The sequence below is a fragment of the Aedes aegypti genome, chromosome 3, assembly GCF_002204515.2.
Source record: "Aedes aegypti strain LVP_AGWG chromosome 3, AaegL5.0 Primary Assembly, whole genome shotgun sequence".
Lineage (NCBI taxonomy): Eukaryota > Metazoa > Arthropoda > Insecta > Diptera > Culicidae > Aedes > Aedes aegypti.
The window spans coordinates 62,505,675-62,527,600 of record NC_035109.1 but is presented as its reverse complement, the minus strand read 5'-3'; the positions used below and the strand labels follow the sequence as shown (position 1 = coordinate 62,527,600).

Below are 21,926 nucleotides of genomic sequence, written 5' to 3'. Positions count from 1 at the left end.
AAAACTGTCTCAAGCATCATTTTAATTATTTTCCTCGAAAACCCTTGAAAATCGTACTTGAATTGGTCATAATGATGTAAGAAGTTATTAGGAATTATTTCTCGCATAACTTATGACCTCGTCCTAAGGTGAAGATGCATCGAAGTCAAACCTCGAATTTTCAAGAGCACAAATCTTGAGAACCTGACAACATTTTGCGTTGAACATTTTATTGATTGGTTGCCACCATCGAGTGACCAGTGAGTTCCCGGTTGTCTGCTTCTCTAGACTTGTGCTTTTGAAAATTAAAGGTTTGGCTTCTATGTATCTTCACCCCAAAAACCATTAGTAATCGAATCTGTAGCTCGTTGTTATTGCTTTTTGCATTTGAGGTGCAAACTCGACTAAATGAGCTCCAAATGCGGTAAGACAAAACAATCAAAGGATACCTAGCAACTAGGGTAGATGTACCAATAGTGGAGGTCAGGGATTGAATCCTGAGAAAATTGAGAGAATCTCTCACGTATCGCTCTCTGTAACTATCATAACATGCTGCACATTATGAGAGACTGTTTATCGTATACTGCTACAACTTTTATCAGATTGGGGGATAGTAGTGCATGATAAAATCCCTCTTAACATGCTCCAAGCCTGGGGGACACTATTGCTATTGGAAGTTCGTGGATTGTTTATCGTGCCAATAAAGAAAAATACCTATCTCCAACGGTAAACAAGCGAGAAGAATGGATTTTATCATCGCTCTCTCTTTGGGGCTCTCGCTCGCTGCTTCCATTTATCAGACTTGTTACACCTTGCGATACAATGACGATCGTGGACCGCAACAGATGGGATGTTTTTCTTTGCTTGCTCGGATCGTGCTTCATACTCAATTGAGAGTGAATTCTACAATGCCTGGTGGAGGTACTAAGCATGATGGAAATTCATTTGACCACCTAAATTCAAGAAGCACAATTAATGAACATGTTAATCAGTTGTTTTCTTATGGGACCCTCCACTATAAGAACACTTTACCGCAACTATTGGTACAAGTAAGGAAAGTTTTAGCAATTTAATGATATTTCATCAGTTTTAAGGCAATTTGAACGCTCTTTTCAACTATTCCGTGTATCAAGGATCTCCTCTTTATCGTAGCATTGTGAAATAAGGTGTAAATCCATTCGTTTGTACAGTAATAACAAGCTACAAACCTATAGCTTTTAAGACGAGATCATAAATTATGCGAGATTTATCTTTTAACTTGTAGATACAAAAGTGACTTATCCACCTTTCGGACAACACAAATTCAGTTATTAATTTACGATACGCATATTCATTTATATATACATCCTAACAATTGTACATTAGGGCGATTCAAATTTTAATATTGTTTGAAAATACAATCTCCCATATGCTTCTTCTTCTTCTTGGCATTAACGTCTCCACCGGGACAGAGCCTGCTTCTCAGCGTAGTGTTTTTATGAGCACTTCCACAGTTATTAACTGAGAGCTTTCATTGCCCAATTTGTCATTTTCGCATTCGTATATCGTGTGGCAGGTACGATTATACTCTATGCCCAGGGAAGTCAAGGAAATTTCCATTACGAAAAGATCCTGGACCGACCGGGAATCGAACCCAGACACCTTCAGCATGGCTTTACTTTGTAGCCGCGGACTCTAACCACTCGGCTAAGGAAGGTCCCTCCCATATGCTTCTTACCATGCAAAATAGTATTCTGTGAAATTTTCAGCTTTCTAGGTGATGACTTAAAGGTGGCCCAAAGACAATGTAGGTTTATATGGAAATTACAATGGAGAAATTTTGAGAAATGTTCCAAACACGCTTGTACTGTAATGTAAGGAGAGACTTATCCTCACATATTGAAAACTCATTCCTCAAACCTTAATGAAGGATGTTGCTGAAGAAACAAATCCCTTTGAGCTAGTTTTTATTGAATTTGTATACATGTTTGCAGGGCTACTATCCCATGTTGAGCTAAATAATAGCTAAATAATGAAAGCTGAACAGCAAGAGTATTTGCTGAATATTGGCTGATCAATGGTGTACAAGGCTGAACACCGTGACAGCTGAACAATAATTTGAAGAAAAGCTTATTAAACACTCTTATTCAGCAGTATACTCAAAGCTGAATATTGAGTTGAACAAACTATTTTTCATCTACAGTTTTAACTTTTGTTCAGCCAATCTGAATGATATTGATTAAAGGTTATTTAAAGCTTTAATCAAATCAACAGCCATTGTCGAAAAATTGTTCACCTGTATGTTGATAAAAAATATACATACCGAAATATATACCTACATTGGGTCGAACACTAAATTAATTATTATAAAACTGTTTCATCGAACAACAATTTTTCACATCCGAAGCAGACATGCTGTAAACGCACACGGGCCTATCATTTGTCGAAAAAACCCTGAATCCGGCATCGATGACCTTGTGTAACAACAAAATAGAACACTATACTCGATGACGCAGATTTCTTCGTAACATTTTTAATTAACTGTACTGCCCATACTCGCATATCAGTCCTATATTATATGGGATTCCCTATACAAATGGGACTGTTATGCGAGTATGGGCAGTGTACGAAATCGAAATCATTACCAACTTGCGTTGACAACAATTAAATAGCAGAAATTAAAAATTACCGAGGATTCTATTTTGTAACAAAAATCACAACACACTTTGACAGCTAACTCAAGTGTTTTTGCATAGCACTGTTATCACTTCTTCAGCCTCAATGCAGCCTTTAAAACAGCCCTTATTCAGACATAACAATATGTTAGTCCCTTGCTGTTGATGATGTTCACACAGTCTCATGTGGAGCAGATGTCAAGGTAAGTGGTTGTAAATCAGCGAATCCCAGTTCAAATCTCATTGGCACATATTTACTAATCTTCAACTTTAAATTCCAGCACTTTTCTACACTATGTGTTTGAAATTGTTAGTTGCGTTGATAAAACCCAAAACTATAAACCTGTAAATACTTTTTATTTTTTTTTTTGTTAATTGTTGAATAATGGATGACAAAGCGATCGTTAAGCTTACGATGGTTGCCATCTGTTCTAAAAATAGAATTATGGTTATTGAAAGAGGCCTGAATAAGCGCATGCTAGACCTTTATTCAGCCTTCTATATAGCTTCATTTAATCTTAAGGCTGAATAAAATCGCCAGAATTAGATGTTTAACAGCTGAACAACAGCAAATGCAGGCTATGAACAGCTTTTGTTCAAACAAAGGCTTAATTGAATTAGCTATAAAAGCGTTTGAGCAGCTTCAAATTGTTACCTGGGAACTCATGAATATCTCTTCTGCTATCCGTCGGATTGAATTGATGATGATTTCTCTTCAGCAAATTTCTTTATTATGGTTTGAAGAATGAGTGTTTACAATGGGATAGTTTTTTTTTTTTTTTTTTTTTTTTTTTTTTTTATTAACGACACTTTACACCGAACAGGTGCATTCGTGTCAGAATAAAGATCAATCATTTTACAATACAATTTCATATTTACAAATTCATTTCATTTACAGTATTTAGCAATAAATTTATCTTGCCGTTTTGATCGCTTGTCGAATTTAATTCTCCACCCGGCTACATCATCTGGTTCGGGATCTGGACCTGAGTCAGAGTCTGTACTCTCGTCATCGTTTCTTTCTTTTTCCATCTCATTGTCATTGTTGCCGATTGTACGAGGGACGGCTGGCATGGGCTCTGTGTTGTGATCTACTTTCTTCCGCGGTGGTGAGTTATCCAACGGGCTCATCTGACGAACATTCCGCTTTGTCTGTTGCTGTAGAAAATGTTGCGTTCGTTTGCAATTCGCGTCTACCTCTACAGGGACATTTATCTGTGCTGGGTTGTCAGCCAAACACACAGCTTGTTGGGTATCGCATGATGACTCCTTTGTGGTTTGATGGTTTTTTACGCTTGCTGCTACTTCAGTGCACTTTTGCTTAGGGTGTGCTTTTCTTTCACATCGCCGGCAGGTGGGGATTTGCGAACGGTAAGATACAGTCGTAAGCTGATCTTGAATCCGCACGAATGACGGTACGTGTTTATGGAGTTCAATACGTACCACACGAACACCGTTTTGGACACCGGGGAAGAATTTCTTCCACAGTTCACGAGATACAGAAACTACCTTCCCATACTGCTTCATGTAATCAGCGACAACTGCGTTTGGTATTCCTGGCGGTAGATCATGGATGCGGACATTCGTCGCAGTATCTTCCATGTAAACAGGAATGTTGAATTTTTTATTTTCTGACGTCATTGAATGCTTCAAATGATGCACCGCAGCTACTCTCTCTGCTTCTTGTAGTTCGTTCATCTCAACGAGGACACAATTCCTAATGTTGTGCATTTGGAGATTTTTGACGGAAGCCATCTGAATTTCCAATTTGTTGCACAGAAACTTGTGAATGTCTCCTGCACTTGGCCGCACGGGAAGCACGTTAAAATCGACAACTAACGTATTTTTTCGTGTGGTAGCCATTGTAAATAAAATCACCAATGGAATTCCACAGTGTTAACTAACGATCGCTTGCTCAAAAGCAAAAAGCCGACCGACTCGATCGAGCGCTGGCTGACAACTGACAATGGGATAGTAAGTTTGTACTTACATTACAGTACAAGCGTGTTTGGAATATATCTTAAAATTTCTGCATAGTAATTTCCATATAAACCTATATTGTCTTTGGGTCACCTTTAAATCACCACCTAGAAAGCTGAAATTTTCACATAAAACTATTTTTATAGTAAGGATGACAGGGAATATATGGGAGATTGGATTGTCGAACATTTTTAAAATTTCATTCTCCCTAATGTACATAAACACATAGATACGAATATACAAACATATGAGCAAGTCTCTCGAAATCAAACAAAAAAAAAAAAAAAAAATTACTCTAGATCCCCCGACCGATTTTTTTGGTTTTTGCAGCAAATGAACGCGAGAGACCTTGACTTTATTGTGGCGAAGTTTCAGACTTACCTTTTTTTGTAATAAAGTTGTTCTACGAAACACACCGTGAAAGTGGTTTCCAAAAAATCGAATTGTCGATGATCGTAAACGTAGAGGTTAATAATGCAAATGTTCAACTGGTCATTACCTCACTCGTTTATTTTTATTTTATTCCGTGTAAATGAGAAACGCGTAAGGCTTAAAATTATAGAATTTTTGATTTTGTTATGATCACGGAACTTTTGTGTTTTCGTAAGATTCCACAGCTCTGTGGAATTATTCCAGGTGTGCGTGATCGCGCATATTTTTTTTTTGAAAATGAATAGAAATTGTCCATGTTCAGATATTTGGATTAGTTTTCAGCTGTTATGACTGGTGTAAGCTAGAATGCTGAATAAAGAATGGAGAACCACTGCGCCATACAAGTTCTTCATGGTAATGACATATTTAATACGGAGACGACAAAAAGTGCTCTTTGCCGTGAATATGATTCTATATGTCATGCTTACTGAGCTCAAAGGGAAAAATATCTGCAGAACCAGGATTGAGTAAGTACGTATGCATGCTTTCGGACTTCAAGCGAAAAATCCAAACCGATCAAGTAGATGAACGGGTATTCACTATAATACCAGTATTTGTTATAGAACCAGTATTCGCCACCCTGGATTACAAACGGTTTTACGACACGAACAGCCATAACTCGTATAGTGATCGTTGAATCACTTGTAAATGATATAGTTACATTATCGGAAACGTCAAAACTTGCTGATAGGTAATATAAAATATAGTAATTTAGTTTACGGAAGAAGTTGCAGAATGATGATTTTTACATCACGAGTCGTAAATTTATCCCACGAGGCTTGCCGAGTAGGGAAATTATGACAAGTGCTGTAAAAATCGCGTTCTGCAACTTGTTTCATAAACTACTATTTTTTATATTACCTATCAGCAAGTATGATTTATGATATCCTCAAGTGGACTTCTACGAAATGGCAAAAAATTTTGTACGCAACTCGTTGCAGAACTCGATTTTTACAGCGCTCGTCGTAATTATTCAACTCGGCAAGCCCCGTTGGATAAATGTACGACTCGTGCTGTTAAAATTATCATTATGCAACTTGTTGCGTAAACTATTATTCCTTAATCGTTCCTTTGAACCATATCTCCTTTCTTGTTCCATAGAAAAATAATATAGGAGGCGAATTCAGGAACCAAAATTGATAAAAAATTACGAATAAAGGTACCATCTTAATTTTAAAAGTCAAAGCGGTATTTGAAAGTTTTGATGGTTTATAAAAAAATCTTTAATGTGGTATTCAATCAGAACAATCATTTATTTCTCTTCACCAACCACACCCTGTGAGGACCATCTAGCTTAAGAGTAATTTCAAACTTCAGTTTCAACTCCATTGGTTTCATATTGGTCCTGATTTCAAACTTCTGCAAAATCCGCAGCAACATTATCCTCATGGAATTCATTGCATAACGGTGTCCGATACAGTTGCGAAGACCTCCACTGAACGGTAGATAGGCAAATGGGTGACGTGCTTGTATCGCTTCCGATAGGAACCGTTCCGGATCAAACTGGTCTGGATCAGGTCCCCAGATATCCTTCCGACGATGTAATGTGTACAAACTGTAGACTATGATCTGATCCTTCGGGATGCGTATTCCATCGAGCACGATTTCGTTGGCCGTCTGGCGAGCACCGAGTGGAACTGCTGGGAACAGACGCAGGATCTCCTTGATGACCATTTCGGTGTACTCGAGTTGTTTCAAGGTTTCCAAGTTGACTTCCACTTCAGGAGAGTAGAATACCTGATTCATTTCATTTACCACTTTGTTCTGGATTTCCGGGTACATCGCCAAGTAAAGACACGTGTAGGCCGCTGTTAGGGCGGAAGTATCATTAGCCTTAAATCATAAAGAAAAGTATTCAAATCTGTTTTATGATGTCCAATTAGGATTCTTACAGCTCCTATCAACGAATACAAATGCTCGTTAACTTCTGTGTCTGAAAATCCGCTTCCATCTTGTTTCTTAATTGTGATAATCTGATCCAAAGCGTTCAGCGATTGTTTGATGTATTCATCCTTCTGATGGAAGTTTTCACCGAGCTTCTGTATTTCAAATCGTCGTTTCTGCACTATCCGATGGGTAAACCCATTGCAAACTTCACTTGCCTTCTGGTGAACTCGGTACGCTTTGGAGAATCGATAAATGGGACCGATGAAATGGTTAACATTCATGATTCGTTCCCCAACCGCATTCATAAGACTGGAAAGAATAAGTTGTAAATTCAACATTTCTCGCAAATTCATGTCGTCACCTACTCTTCCAAGCTTCTGACGTAATCCTGTTGACCGGGGATTTCCTTCCCATTCTGACCCATGGTGGTGCTGAAAACCATGCTCAATGTACAGCTAGAAATGTATTTAAAGATGTCGATCTCGGTTTTGCCATCGGCCAGCGGTTCTAGCCCGTTGCTTAGCCGTCTAGCTTCGGAATCCATGATAGGCAGAAATCCCGTTAGCATACGCGTGTTGAAAGTTGGGTTCAGCAGTTTTCGCGCTTGAAGCCATCGCTCACCGGCTGCAAAAAAGTGGGGTGTTTATGAATGCGCTGGTTGTTTCATTGACAAAAACTGGATTGAGCTATAAAACGGATTACCTGAACCTAAATTACCTTAATTGCGCGTCTAAGATGATCGTTAATTTTTTGTCTTATAATGCGTTGGAAATACTATTGCTATGGATAGGAAAAAGTTGTTTTGGTTTCAAGTTACATGTAGTGTTACACGTACCCTACTTCCTATTTGTTTTCCTTTATTCAGTTGTTTAGTATTGATAAAATTATGGAATTTTATTTTCGGGTTTTGGGTCGGGTTCGGGTTTGAACAGCGAAAATTTGTCGGATTCGGGTCGGGTCCGGGTTTGAAGAAATAAAATAAGTCGGTACGGGTCGGATTCGGGTTTGAAAAATGTGAAACCCGACCATCTCTAGTGGCTATTGAGGACACCCAGTATCCATCGTATCGTTGATCAATGAGAACGTGCAATTTTTCCAGTAGGTACTACAGTGAATGATGCTGATACAAAACGATGCTAAACCAAAACGACTTTCTCATTGTACAATAAGATTTTGATAAATCTTGTTCGTCTTTTTGGAAATAATGCAATAAAACTGCATCTTGCCATATTGTTAATTCGTCGTATCGTTTTCATATCGGTCGTAATTAGTTTTCAGATTCGTCTCACAGCTTATGGCTCACTGTGATGAAATGAGTGGTCAGAATACAACACATCAACGCTAATATAAAATGTTTTACTAGAATATATAGATCTACGGGCTTCTCTCCATACCTTCATGATGAAATATATAAATTTCGCCATCAAAATTCAGCTTAAACATATAAACGCAATTCATTTTGACCGAATTAACATTTGCTCACAGTTCAGCGAAAACAACACAATCGAAGTAAACCGTTTTTTACGCCGAGCTTCGCGCACATATTGATGCGCACAAGCGGATTGTACGGCGGATTGAACTTTGTTTATTACGGTTGTTAAGAAAATTTTCCGGTTTGCGGTAGTCGCAGACAGAGTGGATCTAGATAAGAGTGGCGTCAATGTCAAAATTAGAACACCGGCGAACTATCATTTCCATACAAATCAGCGTTCCAATCGAGCAGGAGACCTGTCAAAACTGGAACATGACGTTACTCTTGTTTACAGGCACTCTAGCCGCAGAGTTCTACCGCAGCTGTCAAAGTTCTACCGCAGAATTCGAAATCATTTTATCATTGAAGCAAACAATTCAATCATAGTATGCTTGAAAGAGAAAACGCTATAAAAAATAGCAACAAACAGCAATCATCAAGACGGTATCCAAGGTATCACAGTGTGTGTTCAGAGACTAAACGTTTCGGACGTATTCGATCGTTGCTCTTGGTCGAGAATCGAGTGTTTTTTTTTTTGGCTTATAGTGCGTTAGTGGTATTTCGTTTTGTTTCGTGAACAAAAAAGTGACCTTGAAAAGAACAATGGATACGAGTGTTCACAAGAATTGTTTGAAGGTGCAGTTTGGTGCTCAGTCCAAAATGCCATCCGACAAGGAAATTTTTGCCTTTTTCAGGCAGAGACGTTGGTTGCCAGAAATGCTTCATGCAATGTTTCGAGAACCACGTGAATATTCCGTTTACGTTAAGTTTCAAACGGAGGAGCTTATGACAGCGGAGTTGTTAAAATGTCCAGCTTCAGCTGAGTTTCGGTACGCAAATGGCGACTCTGTGTTGGTCACATTTGCTGCTGCAAAAGGCAACTTCAAATATGTGCGATTGTTTGGATTGCCGATCGAGGTAGATGACTGTCACGTGGTAAACGTTATTTCGAGATACGAAAAGATACATAAGGTAGTACGCGAACGGTATGGAACAGATACCGGTTACCCCATTCTCAACGGCGTAAGAGGAGTGTACTTGGAGATTGCCAAAGTAATGCCGGCGCAGGTTCACGTTCAAAATTTAGCAACGCGCATCGCTTATGAAGGGATGGAACGAAAGTGTTTCAGCTGTGGTAGTATCGAACACGTGAAACAGGACTGTCCGAAAAGGGTTTCGGTTAACGATACGCTCAAGAATGCTAGCTCCTCTGGTGGTGTGATTGGGAAACAGGTTAAAGTACCAATTCAACCGTCGGGAAATGTTTCCAAGGAGGCGGAGTTCCCACCACTTGAGGAATTGCGGCAGATGTTTAAATCGAAGTCAGAAAACAGCAATGTAAATCAGCGTCAACAATCTACGTCCGGAGCAGAGTCATCACCAAACGAGCAGGTGGCCTCCGGTGTAGAAACCCAGAAAGAAGGAATACAACCTTCATCGGCGAAATCGGAGTTGCCGTCTCATGACCAGGTCACTCAAGATGCAGCTGACGTGGACGAGACGGCCATGGATTCCGTTGATCAGCACGACTCAGTTAGGAAGCGAGGATATGAGGAGAGAGACTCGGATGCCATGGAGTCAATTTTGTGAACGTATATGCTCATTCTGGTTGAAACAAGAAGAAACAGAGAGATGAACTTTTCAGAAACCAGATGGCAGTGCATTTGAGTAAAACTAATATCAGGTTTTCTGTAATAATTGGCGATTTTAACTGTATCATTGACCCGGCAGACTCCAATAGCTCTATTAAGAACTATTGCAAAGATCTCCAGCATCTGGTTGATTCATTCAAGTTCAAAGATATTGCACAATCTTTGAATTGTGACAAGTACACGTTCTATAGGGGAGACAGTGCCTCTAGGCTTGATCGCGCTTATGGGCCACAAGAATTTGTCAATGTCGTAAGTGAAGTCAAAACAATAGCAGTCGCTTTCTCTGATCATCATGCTCTATTTTTGAAGTATGATGTTAAACAGCAAGATATAGTGCTACGTGGAAGGTGTTATTGGAAAATCGATCCTCTGATGCTTTCATCTACTGAAACGTATGACCGTTTAAAAATTGAATATACAAATTTGAAACGACGTTTGTCTTACATGGATCATAGTTGAAATAGGTAGAGTGAAGTCAGAGCTCATAGAGCTCGAAAATTTACGTTTGGAACGTTTACGTTGTAGAATCAACGATTGTTCCTTGATAGAAGGCGAGAAGATTAACGTTTGCCAGGTAGCTAAATATCTGCATAACAATTCATCCACCGGAATCGTCGCAGATGATTCAAACGAAGTTCCAGTAATTGAAAGAATCCATCAACATTATTTGAATTTATTCAAAGAATCACCGTCCAACAATGAGCTGGAGGGTTCAGATCCAATCGAAAATCTGACGAAGGCTCTTAATTTGGAAGAAGCTGAATTTTTTATTCGGCCTATAGCAGAAGAAGAAATTTCGAGTACTTCAAAAGCATGCTCTAAAAAAAATCTCCTGGACCTGATGGTCTGTCATACGAATTTTACGTGATAAACTTTGATATAGTTAAAAATGATTTAGTAGCTCTGTTCAATTCCTATCTGTCTGGAGACTCCAATCCACCAAAAGGTTTTACAGCAGGAATCATTACGCTGATTCCAAAAAAAGGCTGTGGACGTGCAATTGATGATTTAAGACCTATAGGTCTTATGAACACAGATTATAAGTTATTTACAAAGATCATTGCTAATCGTATAGCGGCAATTCTTAATAAGTTACCGTAAATTCGGGTCAAATTGATCAGTAGGGTGAAATTGATCACCATGTCACACGATTTTATTTCTTCCTAATGGAGCACAAATATCAATGCAATCTGTAGTGAATGAACGTTGTTTGTCTGAACTATTGTCAAATTGTGTTCTGTGATGTTTTTTACGTTGAAGAATGTTTATTTCTATGCAAATACTGTAAAATTTCAAAATCATGTACGGTGCAGTATTGACAAGCATCCATAAACTTCTTGTTCTATACAAGGTTTTGAACATGGTATAAACCTGAAAGTTTGTAAGGATGCTTACAATATATTCCCAAACCAGATTTCATCATCAAAACTCGTACCAATTTGCTGATTCGTGTGAAATAATTCAATTTCTGTTCAATAACTGAAAATTCCTTAGGAAATTGCCTACATTTAGGTGTTTTTCGCGTAATTCTTCAAATTTAATCATTCATTATTTCTACGAATATTGTTTTGTTTAGAATTTGGCAAGCATATTCGGATTCAGAGAACTCAAGTTCAGCATGTAGAGTTGTTTTAAAAACTAACAATAATCGTATTGACAAGTGATCAATTTCACCCCGTAACGGAATCCGCCGATTTTTTATTGTGGAGATGATTTTTAGCACTTAAATCACATTTGTTAGAAAATTTCGGAACACGAGCTAGTGAACCGCACCGTCGTACTTGTTTCTATATACTTAGTTGTATGGCATTATCAACATTTTGGAAAACAGACAAGGAAAACCGGGAAAAATGATCTATTTCACCCGAAATCACGGTACTTGGTTACGGGCAGTGTGCTGCAATGAATGGCCGCTCGTGTACAGACAATATAAAAGATTTGAGGAGATTGATCACGCGATCAGTTGAATCAAAAAAATTCGAAGGATACCTTGTGAGCCTGGACCTTCAAAAAGCTTTTGACAAAGTAGATCATGAATATCTTTGGAAAATTTTAGAAAACTTCAATTTTCCGGCTCAATTAATCAATAGTTCAGCATCATCTAAAGTTGTGCACAATGGTGTTTACTCCAGAAATTCCAATACGTTCATCAGTGAGGCAGGGATGTCCACTCAGTATGGTCCTTTTTGTGCTCTATGTTGAACCGTTGATAAGGAGCATACATGCTAGTGCAAACGGTGTTCTTGTCTATAGGAAATTCTTAAAGGTGATAGCATACGCAGACGACATTACTGTTTTTGTCCGAAGCCAGAAAGAGTTTGACGATTTGATGGGAATCGTCTCTTCCTTCTCCAAGTATGCAAAAATCAATATAAACATAGCAAAATCATGTTTTTTGAGGCTTAATAATGCGAAATCCGGCCCGCAAATGATAAAAGAAGTAGACGAGGTAACAATTCTTGGGGTAATAATCTGTAGATCTTGGTCAACGATTATTGATCACAACTACTCACGGCTAATTCGAAAACTTCAGCAGCGAGTAATGATCAATGATACGAGGAATATTAATTTAGTACAGAGATCATGGATACTCAATACTTTTATACTATCTAAACTCTGGTATGTGGCACAAGTCTTTCCTCCGCGTAATTGCCACTTGGCTAAAATTAAAAGCATAGTTGGTAGATTTTTGTGGAAAAACTCTATTTTCCGTGTAGCAAGAGATCAACTTTATTTACCGTTCTATAAAGGTGGCATAAACTTAGTGGACCTTAGTTCAAAATGTAAATCCTTGTTCATCAGAAATGTAATCAAAGAAAATGACGAAAGCGTCGAAGATGAAGTATATTTGTTAAACTATGCGAACAAAGGTCAACTTACGAGAAATGCTAAAGAATGGTTAGAAATTGCGATTCAGGTTAAAAGAAAAAGATGAATTCTAGTTTGGAATATTAGTAACGAACCACGACAAAATGCTGCACTCTGGCTAGCAGTATATTGTATAAGTTGACTAGTAAACCCTGTAAATAGTGATAGTCTGTATGTTTCTCAGAAAAGTATAAGAGAGATCAGGTGGTCAAACAGAAATATGTTTAATAAACATTTTAGTTCTTTCCTGAATATTTGTTAAGTAGTTAAAAAGTAGAGTATGATAATGCAAATGTAAAAAGTAATGTAATTTATATCGTTTAGATAAATATATATTGTTAAAAAAAAGGTATCATTGAAGCCTACTGATGATTTACCAGCGCAAATCAGTGATGTGATTAGAGTTATTGATGTTCGCGTTTGAAGTGCAAATCTGGTCTAACTGGGCTTCAAATGCTGATAAACAAACTTTTCAAAGGATACTAAGCAACCATGATCCATATCACCGCCAACCTAGCAAAGAAAAGTATTTTTTGACTTCGCCTTCCTTGTTAAACATCTTACCGCGTTTGGTGTTCCCGCATTTGATATTTGCATTTCAAATGCACACAGCAATACAAATTTCTTAGGAGCACATAAATGTACTGACGAGCCTCCCACCAAACCGTCTCTCAGCTCATCGGAATCCTAGTGTGCTGCGCTAGACGGAGGCTCACAAAAATTCTAAAAGCGCGCGCTAGGTGATGTGCTCTCGGGGAGACTCGTCTCATGTGCTGCTCGGCGCTACGGCTCGCCATCGGTATCCAAGTTGTGAAACAACTGCTTAGTAACGAAAAGCCTCTACAAATATTTTCGGCTCATTATGCAGGTGTCTTGATGGCCTACATGATATGGTCGAAGACTCACGATCCAAGAGTTACAATTTCGATCCTCGTTGAAAACTTTTGTAATCACTTCAATTATTGCGCTAAATTTTAAACAGCACATGTGATGGAGCGCATGAGACCGCAGTGAGACGCATCTCAAGAAAAATGAGGCGCACCAAAAAAGTTCTCACAATGTATAGTGCTCCCGTGTTCTTGCAAGCAATGAGGCTCCTGCACCTCAGGCTACAGCACGTGTACAGTAACTCTAGATGTGACAGCTGCGGTAGCTTTTCGTTGAACCGTAAAACGGAAAGTTTTCCCTAAAATTGCAATACATTTTCAATTATACGCGATCGTTGAGGATATTTCATAAAAAAATTGTGAATTATAGATCTTTTACGGCGTGTGATTGGAATGAAATCCTTCAACTTCTTCGAAGGTTTTCCATAGTGAAAATAAGTGCCCGGCGAAGTAAGGGGCGGGAAAAAACTAGTATCATAAAGTGGTGTGACTGGTGTCGATCTCTAAGCATTTCTTTCAAATCGTGCTCGTCCATGCGATTTCGGTGAAAAAGTGCAAAGTGTGCAAAGTGAAGTTATTTAGCAAAATACTGTAGTTTTATTGCATTTTCGGTTAACAAGTGTACGAACCATAACAGATTTCACAAAATTACACTTGAAAAATGAATCTATGCAGGTAAGTTGGAATATCCGCCGTAAGGACTGTTCATTTTGTAAAGTGGACACTTTGTGTATGCTATATCTTTTTTATTTATTGATAAAATCGTAATCTGTTTTCTGTGTATCGTTGACCTATTATTCTAAAAAAAAAAAAAAAAAAAAAACAAAAAGATAATTGCCGTGTCGTGCAGGAAAAAAGTGGTGGCAGCTGGAATTGTAGGAATTTTCAAGTCGTCGGTTTGCTGGCTGGCACATCTTTTATTGTTCAAAAGCAGATAAGTGTTTTTCATTGTTCCTTTATTATTAGCGGTTTCTTAAAGCCTTAAATTCCTTCCTTCTTGTTTTATCCATTACATTGTTACTTTTTTTTCATTAGTTTCTGTTTTACCATTTCGTTTTATTCATACGGTAAGATACTTTAATAACACTATGTATGATATATTACTATATATTGGGTATTGGGGAGGGGTAGCCTAAGGGAGTTAATTGAACTGTTGACTGGATGAAAGTGCGTGGGGTCGCCAGCCTTTTGTCATGAGAAAACAGCCTTAGTGTTGTCTTCCAAAGGTCTTCAAAGATATTAACTATCCCTGCTACAACAAACCATCAGGTAGATCATACCATCCCGGTATGATTCTGCAGCCATAGGTAATCCTTGCGCTGATGGTGGCTGAATAATCAACCTATTATTCTAAAATGCTATGAAAATATAAAATTTTTGAAAATGCTTTTGGTTGAAGAGCTAAACAGTTTTTCCAAAAACTCTAAAAAAAAAAGCTGTCCGTCAAAGTTTAACATTATTTTTCGCAAAACAAAAATTCTTATTTTTATGAACAAATTGTATGTTTGTATCCTTTACTATTCTACTTAAGGTAAAGCTTTAAAAACATTAATTATATTCCACCATTCTATGACATTAGGTAACTTTAGTGATTTACCCATTCATGGCCAAATTTGCTGATACACCATCCTTTCACTCCCAGTAAAAGAGAAAAGTAAAAAACGTGTTCAAAACTAGTTTGGATTACTAAAGAAACTATATTAGTATAAACGAAAGCTAAATCGTGAGATGAAACTACAGTCTTAAGTATAAATTTTACTGTTTATGGTCGTTTTACTAAAAAGTCTCATACTTTTAAAATCATGTACGCATATTTATCGATCTACAGCAAATTGTAAACAGTTTTCTCCGAATTTTTCAATTGATAATCTCAGAATAACATATTATGAAAATAATATGTGGAAAATAAAATCGATTTTATTACAGCAGTGTTGCCAATTTTGATGATTGTCAATGTACTTTGATAGGTCATCTAAGAATAAAACAATTGTGTTTCTGTTGTGCTTTGAATGTGACGTGGGGACTTACTTAGTAACTCTTTGAAGGCGTAAGTTATTTTTCATATTAATACTACATTAGGACTAGAGATGTACCGAATAGCACTATTCGGCCTTTGGCCGAATACCGAATAGTTGAAATATTATTTTTCGGCCAAACGAATATTCGGCCGAACATTCGGCCGAATAATGACTTAATATTCGGTCAAATAAAACCTAAATATTCGGCCGAATAACACCCGTATGTGGGTCCAATTTCTTAAAAACTATATTTTTAATTCTGGGTCAATATAAAGAAGACAGTTTTTAGGTAGGGAAAGCTGAAGAATAAAACAAAGTATAAATGGAAATGAATGATCGTCTTCTTGAGCTATTGAAACCGTTTTCAGAAATCATAAGTTCTGAGGATTTCTGTATTTCTGAAGCTAGGAAGCTGTATCCTATTGCTGTTTTTTGTTTAAGAAATTTGGTTTACTATTCATCCGACTTTTGGAAGTGTTTCATTAAAATTGAGGCAAATAGACCGCAGACCCCTGACTCGCATGTGCTCTTGAAAATGCCGGATTTAGCTTTGATGCATCTATACCTTAAAAACAAATTTTCAAACGCTTCTAACTAGCTATGCGGTACGTTACAGCTCCTGCAAGATGAGATACAATTTGATTTGCCGAAAATAGTAACGCCATAGAACAGAGAAATTCTCACTTTTTCAATATTTGGCATCAAAATTTATTCAAGGTGTCCATAAAAAGAAAAATTCGGTCATCACTTGAATAAATTATTGATTTTTTAAATTTTCCTTACATAAACATAATATTCATTCTACAGTTTAGTTTATTTTGTTATTATTCGGTCACTATTCGGCCTATTCGGCCGAATAATGGATTTCATTATTCGGCAGAACGAATATTCGGCAAAATAAAAAAAAATCGAGATATTCGGACCGAATATTCGGTACATCTCTAATTAGGACTTCCGTCAGGACGTACTTTTACGCAAAAAATTCTACTCATATCAATTCCCATCAAATTTAAAAAAAAATTCTTTAAAAATAACTTGATTTTTTCCATCAGGCTTCTGATTGATGATGCTTTCGAAGAACAAGCCTTTTTTGAAAATAGAAAATATTAATTATCGAATTTTCCAGCCAATTTCTTACAATCATTGATTTTGATAACCTCAAAAAATCGACCGATCTAATCGTTGTTCCATATTCGTGTGAAATTTAATTATTTTGGAGATTTTTTATTATCACAACATTGTACAATACTAGTCGAACGATGTGCAAAAAACCGATTGAAATGTCATTGATTAATAAGAAAAATACAGCATGCACAAGGTGTCCACTTTATAAAATGAACAGTCCTTAGTGGAACATTTTGAGTTTGGTACGACGAATAATAGCGCTTACGTCGAAGTAGAACGAAATCCTACAGTTGTGTTCAGAATAATAATAGTGGAAGCCGAATTTCATACAAAATGCTCAACTTTGGCATGCTGTAACTTTGTTTCCCCGACATGAAATTTTGGCAGTGAACTACAAATATACACTGATAGGCAAAATAAAGTGCCCACCACACCAGTTTTTGAATTTCTCTCATTGATTCGGTTCAAATTAAAGTTAACACACTTAAATCTTTTTTGATATTTTATTTTTGATATTCTTTTAAAGTTGCACTCACGAAATTCTGATAAAAAAAAATTTTACTCAGAGAAAAAGAAAACCAATTTGTATTGAAAAATAATAGTGACAAAATAAAGTGCCCACTTCCTTCTTGACCCCAGAAAAGATGATTTAAGAAAAATAAAAAGCAAATTTATAGTTAATGTGTCCTCCTTTGGCCTTAAGGACTTGCTGGAGGCGCTTCGGCATGCTTTTCACCAGGTTTTGTAGGTGTTGTGGTTCTAGTTCTTCCCAGGCGCGCTTCAAGGCTTCAAAATAATTATTTTTGTTGGTAACACCAGTTTTGTCAACCCTGGCATCGAGAATCGCTCACAAATTCTTGATGGGGTTGAGGTCTGGGCTTTGTGGAGGCCATTCCAGCGGTTTAATCCGACAAGACCGGAAGAAAGACTTGGTGTTCTTGGCAGTATGCTTCGGGTCGTTGTTCTAGAGAAATATGAATTTCTCTTCAAGGCCCGTCTGGATCAGCGAAACCTCCAGATTTTCCCACAAGATGTTGATGTAGGAATCTGCCGTCATTATTCCGTCGGTTTTCACGAGGCTTCCTCCTCCACTCCATGAAAAACACCCCCAGACCATCACATTTCCTCCTCCATGCTTCGCCGTTCCTTGGATGTGGCGCTCAGCACCACACACGAGCCCGCCGCTTTTGGTTAAACAGCTCGAGCTTCAGGAGCGCTACATCCAAGGAACGGTGACGCATGGAGGTGTGATGTGATGAAATATGATGGTCTGGGGGTGTTTTTCATGGAGTGGAGTAGGAAGCTTCGTGAAAACCGACGGAATAATGACGGCAGATTCCTACATCAACATCTTGCGGGAAAATCTGGAGGTTTCGCTGATCCAGACGGGCCTTGAAGAGAAATTCATATTTCTCTAGAACAACGACCCGAAGCATACTGCCAAGAACACCAAGTCTTTCTTCCGGTCTTGTCGCATTAAACCGCTGGAATGGCCTCCACAAAGCCCAGACCTCAACCCCATCAAGAATTTGTGAGCGATTCTTGATGCCAGGGTTGACAAAACTGGTGTTACCAACAAAAATAATTATTTTGAAGCCTTGAAGCGCGCCTGGGAAGAACTAGAACCACAACACCTACAAAACCTGGTGAAAAGCATGCCGAAGCGCCTCCAGCAAGTCCTTAAGGCCAAAGGAGGACACATTAACTATAAATTTGCTTTTTATTTTTCTTAAATCATCTTTTCTGGGGTCAAGAAGGAAGTGGGCACTTTATTTTGTCACTATTATTTTTCAATACAAATTGGTTTTCTTTTTCTCTGAGTAAAATTCTTTTTTTTATCAAAATTTCGTGAGTGCAACTTTAAAAGAATATCAAAAATAAAATATCAAAAAAGATTTAAGTGTGTTAACTTTAATTTGAACCAAATCAATGGGAGAAATTCGAAAACTGGTAAGGTGGGCACTTTATTTTGCCTATCAGTGTACTCAATTTCATTATCACATAATATGAAATTTTTCACACTACTTGTTAAAAGTTTTAGCATCATGTGAAATCGCTCAAAATAATAGTAGTTTTAAGCATTTTGTATGGAAATCACCTTCCACTACTATTATTCTGAATACAATTGTATATGGACGACATCATAACAGGAGCAGATGATGTTGCAACCGCTACGGAGTTGCAATTGCAGCTGAATGCTGTGCCGTGAGGAGGAAGTTTTCAGCTTCGAATATGGTCCTCTAACTACCCATCTGCTTCTACTGGAGTTACCCAAGGTTCGCGATCCATTGACGGTATCAATTTAGACAGAGATCTTCCGTCAAAACCTTAGTATTGACCTGGTTTCCTACCAAGGACGTTCTTGGATTTTAATTTTCCGTTCCTACTTTGGACACAGATACAATCCTCACCTAACGAACCGTTTTTTTTAGTGATTGCAACCTTCTTCGATCCTTTGGAGCTCTTGGGAGCCGTTGTCACAAAGGCGAAGGTTTTTGTGCAACAGCTATGGACCCTACGCAACGATAATGGGCAACCACTTGACTGAGATCAGCCGTTACTGCCATCCGGTTCTCAACCAACCACGAATCGAGGGATGCGTAATCATCCCGAAGGAAGTTGTGATCGAAATTCACTGCTTTTCCGACGCCTCGGAGAAGGCTTATGGAGCCGGGTCTGTCTGACGGAAAGGTGAAGGTTCGACTTTTCTCTTCAAAATCGAAGGTTGCACCATTCAAATGCCAAACCATTCCTTGGACCTGTGTATGGCCGCTAAATTGTTTGAAAAAGTTCGCAAGTCCATTCGGGTAACCACCTCTGGCAACTTTTGAACGGCTTCCACAAACGTCCTTCGTTGGATTCAGGCTTGTCCTACCACGTGGACGATGTTTGTAGCGAACCGTGTAGAAAAAATTCAGTCTACCGCTGAACTGAGATCGCTGAAGGCTGTCGATGGAGTTCAGTACCTGTAAAGCAAAACCTGGCACACTTGATTTCCCGATACATAACTCCCGAAGAGATTCTCGAAAATAATTATTGGTGGCAGGGGACAGTCTGTTTGTGCGATAGTTCGGATTAATGGCCCAAATCAACGGTAATCTCATCAACAGGAGAGACATAAGAAGAAAAATGGCGAACAACTGTTGCTAAAACAGTTACCACAATCGCTGAGTTCAATCAAAAGTACTTCCAGAAGTTTTCGTCGTATTCCAATCTCATTTATTGCACCGCCTATTGGTTACGCCTAATGAAGCATCTTCGAATGTCGTCTACACTTAGTTACCTCAGGGAGGTCAAAAATCTTTGTTTGCGAATGTCACAGGCCTCTCCGTTAAAGGACGAAGCCTTCGTGTCATCTGTAGTAGTTTGCAAAAGAGTTTGGATAATTCCTTTTAATTTTTACAAACATGGAAAATTTGTCCTAATGCTTCTGAAAACTCAACTAATAATATTCCCACATAAACCAAAAGCTCTTTATTTGAAATCTTCAAGTAGGCATGTCGTTACGATGAGTGGGGTTCCAATAAATTGGTCAGATGAAGTTAAATATCTAGGGCTCATGCTAGATACAAATTTATTTTCCAAAAAACACACTGGAGGTATTTAAGCCAAATGTTACAAATATGTAAATTGTCTTTATCCCCTTATTAAATGAAAATCAAAACTTTGCCTTTAGAACAAGCTTTTGATCTTCAAACAAATTTTCAGGCCAACCATGTTGTATGCTGTACCAATATGGACTAGCTTCCTCCCTGGTATAGTACTAATAAGTTACATAGAATTTCCAATGTTGAAAAATTGCAACAAATGTAAAATAAAATAATTAATACTTTTAGAGAAAATCGTTGCAATCTTCTATTGCCACGATTAATGCGCTTAATATATAGGTTAAGTTAAGTTAAGTAAATTGAAAGTGTTTTTTTTCTCTTATAAGCAGATGAAATCAACTCATATGTAAAAAATCCTAACTGCTACGGCCGTTACGGAAGCATTTGAAACAGAAACAACACTAAGTGGCCGTCCGTATTTCACGTGGAAATAAAATTTCGTTTTATGACACTTATTATCGAAAACTTAGAAAATATATTGAACTCACTCAGGCTTAAACAAACTTTTACTTACATCGTTCGGTGATCAGTCCGCTTCCTAGCCGAAGAAAATCGTAGAAAAATGGCTTATCGTAAAGATCGTGGCGGCTCAACACTTGCTGCATCACCTCGGGATGATGGACCACAATCAAAGGTTTCGGACCGAGCATCACCTTCCCTAATCGGTCCACAGTTGCAAATAACCGCGTTGCCGAAGAGAACGCTTCGCAACTATTTTTGCCCCAAAATAGTGTAAGATGACCGAGAACTGGATACGACGGGCGGAACGATTCGATTTTGGTGGCATAACTACCGGCTAAGAGTAGCTTCAGATATTGCCATGCAAGCAAGGCTCCAATGATTCCCAGTAGTATTAGAAACATTATGTAAACAGTCGTCAGGATATTGCTCTACAATCGACTGATTCGGATTGAGGTTTGTTTGAAACTGTTCTCATTTTGATAATTGATTTGAAAGAAGCATGGATAATGGATAACAAGTTTTTTGCATTGATTGAATCGATTTGGGTGACCGTCAACTGTACTGTTTTCTGCTTGCAACGATTAAAAGCGAGACGATAATATATCATTATGATAAATCTAATTTTATGACATTCCAACACTGATTTATTCTTCTTTTTCCGCTCGCGATTGTTAACGATTTAATATTCTTCTTCGATGTCTTGGGTAGTAAACGATGTGTTTACAAATAATTCTCGATGATTTCAACAGTAGACATACTCCTGCGGCAAACAAGTCTGATTAGTTTCGCAAGTGATTGTCTTTCGTTACTCTAACCACATTTCTCAACGCACCTAACGGGCTTTCAGCTGCGATTCATTTTCCTCCTGGTGGTTCAATCTAGGCCATGTGCCGAAAAAAATCG

General features: G+C 38.0%; 1 protein-coding gene across 1 annotated transcript; it reads right to left on the bottom strand.

The window, feature by feature from the left end:
• Positions 1–6,256: 6,256 nt before the first annotated feature.
• LOC5567662 (cytochrome P450 4V2) lies at positions 6,257–21,619 on the bottom strand. Its single transcript, XM_001657559.2, has 4 exons — positions 21,076–21,619; positions 7,298–7,556; positions 6,938–7,241; positions 6,257–6,878 (listed from the first exon to the last, which is right to left on the bottom strand). Exons 1-4 carry the CDS (start codon positions 21,422–21,424, stop codon positions 6,294–6,296), a joined length of 1,497 nt encoding a protein of 498 aa, XP_001657609.1. The 5' UTR covers positions 21,425–21,619; the 3' UTR covers positions 6,257–6,293.
• Positions 21,620–21,926: the final 307 nt, after the last annotated feature.

What these genes read in the sequence shown, in the direction of transcription:
- LOC5567662 (XM_001657559.2), bottom strand. Translation starts at nt 21,424, where the DNA reads ATGTTTCTAATACTACTGGGAATCATTGGAGCCTTGCTTGCATGGCAA. An exon ending in CGGACTGATCACCGAACGAT is followed by an intron (nt 7,557 to 21,075) that starts GTAAGTAAAAGT and finishes ACTTTTTTGCAG; the next exon opens with CCGGTGAGCGATGGCTTCAA. An exon ending in TGTATTCGTTGATAGGAGCT is followed by an intron (nt 6,879 to 6,937) that starts GTAAGAATCCTA and finishes TTATGATTTAAG; the next exon opens with GCTAATGATACTTCCGCCCT.